This window comes from Colobus angolensis, unplaced genomic scaffold (genome assembly GCF_000951035.1).
Source record: "Colobus angolensis palliatus isolate OR3802 unplaced genomic scaffold, Cang.pa_1.0 Scaffold131, whole genome shotgun sequence".
NCBI classification, from domain to species: Eukaryota; Metazoa; Chordata; class Mammalia; order Primates; family Cercopithecidae; genus Colobus; species Colobus angolensis.
Genome location: NW_012114364.1, coordinates 4,647,746 through 4,660,310, shown reverse-complemented (window position 1 = coordinate 4,660,310; position 12,565 = coordinate 4,647,746). Strand labels below are relative to the sequence as shown.

General features: G+C 34.2%; 1 protein-coding gene across 1 annotated transcript in view; it reads right to left on the bottom strand.

Moving 5' to 3' along the window:
* Window positions 1-12,565, bottom strand: part of ACSS3 (acyl-CoA synthetase short-chain family member 3) — a 171,857-nt gene that overhangs the window by 108,599 nt on the left and 50,693 nt on the right. The window contains exons 3-5 of the mRNA XM_011934117.1: window positions 11,485-11,673; window positions 7,372-7,506; window positions 3,681-3,821 (exon numbers count right to left, since the gene is read on the bottom strand). Of these exons, the coding sequence (XP_011789507.1) occupies window positions 3,681-3,821; window positions 7,372-7,506; window positions 11,485-11,673 (465 nt within the window). The remainder of the gene's footprint in view (window positions 1-3,680; window positions 3,822-7,371; window positions 7,507-11,484; window positions 11,674-12,565) is intronic.

Genomic DNA, 12,565 nt, shown 5'->3' with positions numbered 1-12,565 from the left:
ACATCAGGACAAAAGGTCTTATCTACCACTTTCTTGTCATGCTTTCTTTTCAATCTTTTCCTTTTGATTTCTTTCCCCTTGTTTTCTTTTGACACTGAACTTTTCTTCTTTCTTTTTTTTTTTCATTATCACAATCCCTTTATGATATCAAACTGAATAAGATGCATATTATGATCACTAAATCTCCCATACCTGAAAGGACATCTCATCCAGATGAGGGATTCTTTTATTATGTAGTGCTTTGAACTATCTCAAAGATAGGCACCCAAACCAAACAGAATAGAAACCCACAACAAAACAGAAATGTATGCAAAGAAGCTCAGATGTGGTTGCTGGAATATTTACAGCAGCTAACAGATTAACCTGTCATACAGCAACCTGAAAACTCCAGGGTTGGCAAATGCCGATATGCAAATATGCCCTAAATATATCTACAAATTCTAACCAAAGAACAGACTGCCTTATGTGTGTTTTATATTTGAGAAACAAGCATTTTTAGGCAGAAAAGTTTTTTATGAGCTCACAACATTATTTTTCCTCATGAAGATCAGGAATTGAGGAAACAAACCATATGATGACATCATATTTATATCTAAATGCTTCATTAATGCATGTGTGTTTATTTTTCCTATACTTACATTCTGTGGATCCCAACATTAAGATTTTAGGTACTATTAATCCTGATTATACCTATGAAAAATGAAATGAGAATGGTATGAATAAGGAGGTGTCCAAGAAGCTGACTTACTAGAGAAGTAAGAGATCATTCAACAAATATTCTGAGGCTCTACATGGGTCAAATTTTAATGTTAGTGCTACAGTGGATCCAAAAAGGAAAATGTATATTCTAAGACCTCAGAGGACATTCATTGTTAAAAGAGTAAATTAATAAAAACTAATATGTATAAGATAGGTTAAAATAAGTGTCATAAAAACTAATATGTATAAGATAGGTTAAAATAAGTGCCATGAAGGTCTGTTGGTTATGTAAAATTTAAAACAATTTCAATTCTAAAGTCCACTGGAGGGAAGAGAGACCTAAAGAGGTAACTACCTTCTTTTGCCATTCTGTATGTGTTAACTTTGCAAAGCCCACTCACTCACACAATTTAGTCACCAGTCCTGTACCCCAATAACCTACAAGGGTCTATCTCCAACCGCATATGTGTAACTCTTGGGCTGAGACTCTCACTACCAACTCTTGACTGGGCATCTTCGTGTTAAATGTCCTGAAGACATATCATGCTCAGCATGTTAAAGACTTTTAGTTTCCCTAGCCTCAAATCATCCTTCTGATTCTATTTCAATGAATATTGAAAAGCACCCTCATATGTTCTCACATTCAAAGTCTTAGACTTCTAACTTTGAACCAAATCTGATTCCTCCCTATTAGGTAGGCTGTCTTATGTAAACTCCCAAACTAATTAAACAGCCTGAAAACTAATCTCTTTGTCTCCACTGTGTGTAGTCACCTATCTTCCCAACTAAATGATCACCTTCTATCTTGCATCACCTGTGTTCATACCTGGTTCAATCCCACTAGACTAGAAGGACTGTACTTTACTCATAGTTGTATCTGTTCTAGCACAGGATGAGCACTCCATACAAACACATTAAATTGAGTCAAATTCAATGTGGGTGCAGAAATCTCCACACAATTCAAGCCCTCTCAAATTTATTGAAATAGATTGTCTTCAGGATGGTACATCAGGAGGAAAATGAAGATGACAGAAATATCAAAGGATCTTCCATTTAGGCACTGAAAGTAATCCAGAAAAGAACCTCTCAGAGAAAACCTGCGCCAGGCGCAGTGGCTCACGCCTGTAATCCCAGCACTTTGGGAGGCCGAGGTGGGTGTATCACAAGGTCAGTAGATCATGACCATCCTGGCTAACACAGTGAAACCCTGTCTCTACTAAAAAATACAAAAAATTAGCCGGGCATGGTGGCGAGTGCCAGTAGTCCCAGCTGCTCGAGAGGCTGAGGCAGGAGAATGGCATGAACCTGGGAGGTGGAGCTTGCAGTGAGCCAGCCTGGGCGACAGAGCGGGTAGCTAGGGTCCTTCCTTATTTGGAACCACTTTTCAATCTAATACTCTGTGTATTGCTTTTATTTTATTTCTACTACACTGGCAAGTCAGCTTTTAATTTCTGAAAACCTTTTCTTCTGCCCATCCCATGAGATCCTACTCCAGGTCACAGTGAATTTCAGTGACTTAAAGTCTTGAGGTAGCACAAATGTTTTTATAAGATTTCTTCAGGTTTTAAGAAACTAAATTTTTTAAAATTAAGTTATACTGTGTTTTCAGGGTCAGGGGTTTTCTCTCATGTTGATACTTTTATATTAGATCATAACTTTTCTGAGTTCCCTTTTATTTTCCAGCCAAATGTTCAGTTGGACTACAGGTGGCTAGTGTGCAAGGCAGAATTGGAAAAAGTGGAGGTTGAGAATTATGTCCAGCAGATTATTTGGCATACTTCAATAAATAAATCTTCCAATCTCCAATATTCAGAAATATTTTCAAGTCACTCGAGTTGTAACAAAATCATAAGGCTTCAATTCTACAATGAAACAAATATCTTCATGTGTGTGCATCTATGTATGATTTCAACAAAAATTTATTGAGCACCAACTACATACAAAGAACAATGGTAGACCAAAATATACCAAAACATGACCTGTGTCCTCAGAGAGAATATATTCCCCTACAAAAAGTGTTCCTTTTCACAAGCAAGGCTTACATAGAACATCTTAAATTTCCTTTTAAAAAGCTAACTAATCAAATAGAACCACTATTTTAAGATGATTAAGAGATGAAGTTTTCAGAACACTGATGCTACAGTAATCTAACAGTAATAAAGAAGTCACTGTCCTCAAGGATAAGAATGATTACAAAAGTCCTTTCTCCTACTAAAATTCTACAATTCAATGAATATTAAACCACCTAATAAAGATGAGTAAGGAAAATTATACAGTTATCCTTTATAAGGGTCTATGAAGAAACAGTGTTATTTGGAGATACCAGGCAAAAGTGGTATTTGTTGATATTTGACACATTAAATGAATATTGATGCTTTCAACTTTGCTTTGTAAAAACACGTTTCATGGTGAACAGATTTAAAAATCCTTGAGTGTCTTCCATGCTGTAAATCAAATAGTTCAATACTTTGGATAAATTGCCTCTGCTCAAATTGCCTAGGTCAATTCTCAAAATCACATTCATAATAAAGAATTGAATTCCCCTAGATCAAAAAATCAATTCTATACTGCATGAAACTTATACCTCAGTATAAAAGAATAAAAATATCTTATTTAAAATATATTTTTATATAATGTTATTAAACCAACTGATATTCAATCAAACATCTACTAAAGCAATTGTATATTTCTAGCATTTGAGACAATTCTGGAAGAAATGAGAGCAAAATATTCGATGTTTAATAATAAATGTTTTTATATTTAGCACTAGGCACAAAATCTCTTTAAGATATAAAGTAACTGTGTCAGGTGAGATCACGCCACTGCACTCCAGACTGGGCACAGGAAAAAAAATAAAAGCAAATGAAGTAACTCTCTAAACTTCAAAGTAAAGTCTGCAAACATTTCCAGTCAGTGATCAAACATTCTTGGTGCAAAGTAAATCTGCTGCTATAGATAGTTATCCCTAAGAGAGTGAGTACCTTAGGTAACCCTGTTGTGCCAGATGTGTAAAGAACGTACAGCGGGTGTTCTGAAAGAACAGGAACACAGTCATGTGATTGGGCTTTTGCCATCTCTTCATCCCAGTCAAGGTCACGACCTGGAGCCAAAGGAACCGCCTCCTACACAGGAAAAATATAAGAGTATGTACCGTAATAAGGAGATTAAATCAAGAGAACAAAAAGTAGCTAAATCTATGTAAGTCCGAGCATCTGACTGAAAATCTAAGCCTATAATGGCACTAAACATCAGATTTATGACTAAAAAGCTCAAGTTCATAATTCAACGTAAATGTTTATAAAAAGTCCAAAGGTTTTATATTCACTTCAACTAAACTGACAAAAAAACATGTTTCATTTAAATCTAGAGATATCCTTCAGAAATTCAGTATAATGTAGTAATGTTTCCATCAACACTCATAGCTTAATTAACAAGGTTTCATGTTTTTATAGATGCACTAATGACTTTATAAACTAATTTTTATTTTCCATAGCCTATTTCTTTTACTTTGCATTTATCATCTTTACAATGATGTGTCAACTAAGCTAATAAATTTCTCTTCATACAATGGCCTTTAGGAGTAATACCACAGCTACCTTTCCAAATAAGAAAATATTAATTCTTCTTCAGGAGTAGGGAAGAATTCTACTATTGCTTTTTGAACACTAAAATCCAGTATTGAAATTTAGTCAGAGTCTGTGATATATCCAAAATACGATCCAAAATTTCCTCCTTCTAGATCATTCATTATTGTGGGAGAAATATTTTTTTCCTTTTTTTTTTGTTTCAAGAACCAGGCTCTGTGTTGTAAACTTTGTGATAATAGAGTCATGAGTTAAACAGATACATCTTTAAAGAAATTAAATAGACTTCTTTAAAAACAGTGACAATAAAATGGCCAGATGGGTGAAAAGCAGGGAAGTGGCTGATGGAAAAGTTACTCTGATGGGGAATTACAGCTATTTAAGTAGAGTTAATGCCCATTAAAATCTGGTTTCTTTCTTAGATGTTAGCTGAGCTCAAGATCACACATCAGGAAGTTTATAATTGGCGAACATGTTAGCATAAGCACAAAAGTTATACAACACTCAATGAAAGTTAATGAGATCTACTATCTAGAGATATATTTAACCATTTCATTAAAGTGATTCCTGAGATAAGCCCAAAGATTGAAAAATTTAGAAAAGACACTTCCATTTTCTAGGTTGCTTAATTCATTAATCATGGTGGTAAAAACTGTTCATACATTTAAATAGGTACATTTACCAATTAATACTCCAAGATAATATCACAAATATGATGCCTGTATGAATAAACACATTTATAGCTAACACATTGATAGCTGAATCAAAGACTCTTTATCAAGTTGAAGTTTCAGGCCAAACTGCTTTCTCCAGCCCCACTCTGATAGGTACTGGCTCTGCCATTTAGATAAATAAAATAGTTGATTATGACCAAATCATATGTTTCCATTTCTTTTTATACAATGGATAAAAGCAACTAATTGAAAATTATCAAACTTTTGACAACACAGAGATCTATAAAAATCATCACACTGCAAAATAAAAACATCAATTGAGTGATCACAACAATAATTACAGGGTTGATAATTTTTATGGGCCTCTAATGAAATTAGGACTTCAATAAATGATTATTCTTCAGGCTAAGAAACAGAGGTACATGCAAAGGAGATCTGACAAATAAAGAGAGAAAACCAAACATTTTCACATATATGCATTTACTTCTATAGATATGTCTTTCCTAATTCTTATAATTCTTAAAAGGCAGTATTGGGAGAGTGTAGAGGTGTAATATCCTTTGATTCCATCATTGCTTGCCTGAAGCTTAGGTGTGGCAGCCAAGTTTTTACCTCCTCTTACAAAAATGCAATCCTGGTTAATAAGACACACCGCTGAGCCTTTGTGTCTCTCTAAATTCAAAGCACAGCCATTCCACTGGGCTTAGTTACTGCCTAAACAGCAGGTCTACTAGAAAGAACAAGAGATTTCTACAGCCCTCATCTATATCACAATAGAGGAAAGGGCCTGCAGAAAAAGAGAGAAGCTGAGAAAGTAAGCTAGTTATTGGAGGGGAGCAGGCAGTTAATCTCTATTAAGAAGAAAAGAGAAGAGACTTGCATTAGAAAAAACTGAATAAGGAACATTGATATCCTCCATATGCAATCTGTTTATAGTGAAAGAAATATATATCTTGTTGGTTACAAGTCATTAAACTGGAGTTTAAATCCTGGTTCTGCCACTTATTAGCCGTGACTTTGGGCTACGACCTCTCCATTACTCAGTTTCTTTATCTCTAAAATAAGGCTAGTAACATCTATTTCATTGGTTTGTTAGAATTAAATAAGAAAAAAATATTTGGAAGTACTTAGCATCGGGCCTAGAACTTAGTACATCATAAGTTCTGTACAAACTACATATTAATGTGAACAGCACACATATACTCACATATACATACACTGTGTGTGTGTTCCTGCCATTCCTCTAAACTGTTCTTACCCAAGGCCTTCTATATTGCTGATTTTGCATTACCTGATTTAAACAGCAAAGAAGCTTTTTTAAAAAAAGTGCTTGAGGTCTTCTGAAAGAAACTTAAAATTCTTCTTCAAGATCATAAGAACATTAAAACCATTAAGTGCAGCAGTTCATGAACCACAGACTACTAAAACTTTACACAGGAATTTAATGTGGCAATGGGAATTGCTTGGTGGTAATCAAAATGACGTATTTTTAACACTTTGTTCTCATATCTTGTAATTTAAGTATTTTCAAATAAAACTTGTCAAGAGTTCTACAAATTGCACATGATTCTTTAAGTCTTGCAATTTCACTTCTGCAAAAAAAAAAAAAAAAAACTTAATCTGCTAGAAACCCAAGTTGGTGTCATCATAAATAGCTAAAGATTTGCTTGGGTGAAGAAATAAGGTGATCATCAGTTAAAAGTTACAGAAAAAGTACCGTAAATTGTATTCATTGGTATATTACACTGTTCTCCCTTCCTTCATGGATCGCAGAATAATGTATCTACTTAGAATATTCATGTTTTGTTTTCCTGAGTATAGTTTTATTTCTGGCCTAAATACTTTTCTAAAGTTTAAGAAGATTTTTGCATTCAAATTAGTCACACCACTCCAAGAGTCCGGAGACCTGAGGGATTAAGCATACAGTCAGAGTGCATACTTTCAAATCTCGACTCTGGAGCTTTCAAACCGGGCAAGGTACTTTATCTCCGTGTTCACTGGAGTCCTCTTCTATTAAAATAGTAATAATATTATCATCCAGTTAATAGAGTTACCAGGAAGATTAAAAAATATATTCATTAGTAGAATGTCTTAAAAATCATACAGTAAGCAGTCAATTCGTGTTTGTTGTTATTATTATTGTTAATATAATCCGAGCTAATTAAAAACACAATAGCAGTATACATAGAATCCAATTCATTAATCTCATACATGTTTCTGTGTTTCAGTCTTTTGGTTTTAAGCTAGATTTTCATGAAGTCAGTAGGTCTTATTCATATTTTTTTAGAAATAACAATGACATTCAGCAGTATACTTAATAGCTTATAAATCAAGTGTATCTTTTAAATGGTAAAAACTAAAATCATTCTTAGCCTATTAACATAAGCAAGAACCAAATTCAATATTCAGATTACCATATTTGGACGATTATAAATGAGAATTTTGTCTGGTTTGTGTTGTCCTATTTTTAGCGCTTCTTCTACAAGTGGTACGTACTCTACCCTCCTTCCAGGTTCAATGCCAAATGATGCTGTAACAACCACCTTGGGCTACAATTAAAAAATAATAATGGAGAGAAAGCTTTAACAATGTTAATTAGGGTAATCACAATATTTTAGTTGCAGACTGGCAATTTAACATTTCTAAAGAAATATCTGAATGATTCTGTTTTCTACTGAATGGTACGAAAACGAATAAACCATTTGTAATTGTTATAGACTTAACCACTTCTACATAAATCTCACTTACCTGTTCAAAACTGCATACTCAATGATGTTTTTGACTCATATGTATGAAATGTATAAATCCCTTTCAAATAATTCATTAAGCCAGGTGGATTTGCCATGAACTAGTACAATGCAACTCTTGAGGCCCCTTACTTGCAAAGGCCCCAGTAAGAGCTGGCTGCTGCTGAGGTTGTAGTAGCATTTCACAGGTTTTCTATATATTTCTCTTCTAAATGTCTAAAGAGACTGCAGCAGAAAAAGACGCAAATCTCCAATAATTTGTAATATTTTTTCTAATTCTAAATATATATTCACGTTCACCAAATATTACATTATATTATTTTCTTAAAAAGGCTCCCAAATGATTAAAGTTTCAAGCCCCACAAAGCCTAGACCTGCACCTGTCCTTAAGATACACTTTGTACTCTTTACCTGGCAATTTGCTAAGTCATTCTTCAAGACAAACACAGGTGTAGGCAAAATGTATCCCTGTTGGGAACCACAGCTTATGTTAATCTCTCTTCTTCAGTATATTCTGGACATGCCTCAAATGTTCAGCTATAGTCAGTGTTCATATATCTCTACTACTGCACAGTAAGCTCTATAAGACCAAGTTTGAATGCCATTTATTTTTGTGTTTCCTATACCTAGCACAGTGCTTGGCATGTCATGAGCTTTCAGCAAACATTTGTGGAACTCATTAATTTGCAGAAAAATAAGTCCTCATATTTTTAAGTATATTGTTTCTTCACCAAGAAATCCAAAGCAAAAGAGACAGATAATAAATTATTCAGAAGGCAGATAATTGACCCAAGATATTGCATGTATTCCTGAATTCTGATTTCTAGTTATAATACATTTCATCTAGGAAAGGTTTACACTGTGCTAAATATATGCATATATAGTATTGTCTGCTTTTTGAATATAATTTAATATTCATGGAACTGAGGCTCAGTGCAATTACATAGTTTGCCCCAGGTTACAAGTGGTGAGGGCAGAAGGAAGGCCAGTTCTGTCTGCTTGCAGAACCTCTTTCCACCATATCAAGTTGCCTTAATAAAACAGAAAAAAAAAAAAAAAAAAAGAAAAAAAAAAGAAAAAAGTCTTGTTTCCTTTTATTATAGTTTTAAAGGTCAGACATTTGAAAATAATTCACATTTTAATATCTGTAATATGCACAAAAATAGCTCTAGATAGCATTCCTTAAAATTAGAATTCTGAATAAACAAAAGCAAGCTACATATCAGATTAGGAGCATGTATAGAATATATCAAAGCTTGAATAATTTAATAAAGTCAAAATTAGACTCCTCCTCTGAAAAAAAAAATTCCTTTCACATTTCTATTAAGAGTCTTATTGGAGATTTTATTGAGTCTAGACTGACTTGTTAGAATACATCATTTCCATCTTCTTCTATAAAAATAAAACTTTTTCTTTAGCCTATTTATCTGAAGATCATGACATCAAAATCATTCCTAATTTCAACTACACACTAATTTTACCCAACTATCTCAGATATACATCTCTATCTCCATCTTCTCTCCTTACATTTGACCTGCCCAATTGCCTTGTCTATAAAAGCATTTATTGCAGAAACCCCTCAAAAAAGGAGTCTTAGGGGTGTGTGTGTGTGTGTGTGCGTGCATGTGTGTGTGTGTGTGTGTGTGTGATGGATGAAAATTCCTTAAGTGGTATACCATAAGTTTTGTAAATCCTTATTTTTTTACACATTGTAATTTCCCTATATCTTATCAAAATTTTTTAAAGTTTCATTTACAGGTCAGTGACTGATATTTTTTCTCTAGATTTTCTTCATAGGCATTAACTCAACATGTTTAAAAAGAAGAAAAAAAATGATAAAAAGGACCCAGATAGTTTGTCCACAAATCAACTTTCTTGTTTTAATAACTAACCTATTACAAAATAAAGTGAGATATGCAAAGCCTCACTCTATACCTAGCACTTAGGGGGGCTTCAGTATATATTACCTCTCTTCCCGTTAAGAATGTCTCATCTTGGGCTTCTAAAATTCTAAAGGTCAACCATCTCTTACTCTGATAGAGAGCTTCCTTCCTGAATCTTCCCAGAGTCCTTTTTCCCCTTCATATTGCCCACTGTTTTACAAACAGACCACCTATCAAAGGTTTTTATTACAGCTTCCAGCTTCACTCCTACTCACATACTGCAAGATCTTCCTCTTCTTAACATTGCTTCAAACATGACACTCACCTGTTCAAAAACTTTTACTCGTTAACAGAATCCAGTTCAGACAAAACCTGCCTTTGCAAGCTCACCGTCTCTCACCTTTTAGTCGTATTGGTCTACTTACTGTCCTTCCAAATGAATTTTACCATTTCCTGTCTCTACTGTTTGACTCACATTCTTTTTCTGCCTTCTTGGATCCTAATATGTCATTCTCTTCAACTAGCTGAATCTTAGCCAAGATCTAACTCGAATCTCACCTCCTTCAGGAAGCTTTCTTTGGCCACCCCGACTGAAAGAAAATGTTCCTTCTTCTAAATCAGGGGTCTGCAAACTATGGTTGTGAGCCAAATCCAGCACAAAGCCTGTTTCTGTAAAATATTATTGACAAATACACACCTATCGTGTACGTGTTGTCTAAGGCTGCTTTTGTGCTACAACAGCAAAGGTGAGTAGGTACAATAGAGATCGTGTCATCCATACTGCCTAAAATATTTACTATCTGGTCAATTAGTTAAAATTTTTCTAACTCCTACACTAAATTGACAGATTAATAATAATTAACATTTTTTAAATGAGTACTATATACCAGACACTGTGCTGTTTTAGATGAAATAGCTCAATGATATTTCACAACAGACTCACTAAATTGTTATTTTTGTACCCCATTCAAACATATATACTTCCTGGAAGTATATGGGTTGTAAAACTAGTTACATGTCCCATCCATTTGATAAGTATTACTTATTATCCAGTTGCAAAGACAGTATCAGGAACATAGTGGGAGCTTAATAAAATATATGTTGAATGAACAAATTAGTTATTAGTCCTTTTCTTCTATGTCTTATACACCCAAATATATGAAAAGCTAAGTTGGAAAGCATACACGTTCTCTTATAGTTTATATTCCCCAAGGCACCCAGCAAGATGTCTTTCACATAGAACTGACTTTAAAACAAATGTGTGATTAACAGATGTATGTGAAATAAAAAACATTTATTTATTTATTTAAATAGCTTGAAGTCTGGGCTTTTAGGGTACCTGTCACCCAAATAGTGTACATTGTAACCAACAGGTAGTTTTTCATCCCTCATCCCCCTTCTACTCTTCCCCTTTCTGGGTTTCCAATGTCCATTATACCACTCTATACGTCTTTGCATACACATAGCTTAGCTCCCACTTAACAGTGAGAACATGAAATATTTGGTTTTCTGTTCCTGAGTTGTTTCACTTAGGGTAATGGTCTCCAGTTCCATCCAATTTGCTACAAAAGATATTACTTTATTCTTTCTTATGGCTGAGAAGTATTCCGTGGTGTGTGTGTGTGTGTGTGTGTGTGTGTGTGTGTGTATCTCACATTTTCTTTATCCACTCTTCAGTTGGTGATCACTTAGGTTGATTCCATATCTTTGAAATTGTAAATTAAGCTGTAATAAATGTATGCATGTAGGTGTCTTTTTGATATTTAATATAATGATTTCTAGAAAAAGTATGTATCAACCATAACCATCCTATTTGAAGGGAGGATCTAACAGGTATAGATCATTCTCAGATGATTCATCCACAGATAAATATGATTTCCCAAAATAAAGCATTTACCTTTACATGATCAATGCGACTGCTTAGTTCTTTGGAAGCAAATCCTCCAAATATGAGACTGTGGATGGCACCTATCCTTGCACATGCCAGCATGGCATACATTGCCTGTGGGATCATGGGCATGTAGATAACGACAGTGTCACCTTTTTTGATGCCATGCTTGACGAAGACACCAGCCAGCTTGGAGACCTATGCCAAGACCATTAGATCAGTAAAGTGTTTTTTGTATTATTTCACTAAACTTCTAACTTAAGGTAGTAATACTAGAAGATGATCAGCCACTTGGCAGTAGATTAAAGGAGGCTGAGCAACGCGTGTTTGATGATGATGATAATGCTTTAGATGGTGATAGTAATAACAATTGTATTATAATCATTGGTTATAAACCAACTTACCATTATTATGTCACATAAATTTTACGACTTAACATTGCTTAACCATTCATGTCACAACATTTTTACTGAGCAACTATTATATACCAGATATGGTATGTAAGAGTTGGGAACACAACACTGATAAATGAAAGACACAGAATTGGCCCTGTAGAGCCTATGTATTGCAAAAGGTGAATATGTCAGGTGAAGAGAAAAACAAAATAATTACAAATTTAGATAGATGTTGGGTAACTGTTAAAGGAAACAAGTATACATTAATAAAGAAAACATATCATTAAACACTAATAAAGCAAATAAGACAATTCTACTATATTATTATTTACATCTAAAGATAAGGTAATAAGGTTCAGAGCTTCTAAGCTCTAGTAAACAGCTATTAGCTAAGGTAAACAGCTAACCAAGGTCAGAGAACTAGCAAATGCTGTAACAGGACACGATCACAGGTCTTCCGACCTCATATTCTTTGCTCTTTCTACGCCTTTATAGTTTTTTTACACTAATTATTTATACAAACTGACTTCCCTCTGTATTTGGATGAAATGTACACAGTTTTTTTCGCTTTTGTGTTTTTGAGACCTCAGCAGATAAATGTCTCTTCCCTGTAACATGTTTTTGTACTTTCTAGCAATAAAGACAAAACAGATCATAAGCCCACACATGATAGAATTTCTTTCAAGAATCCTTCT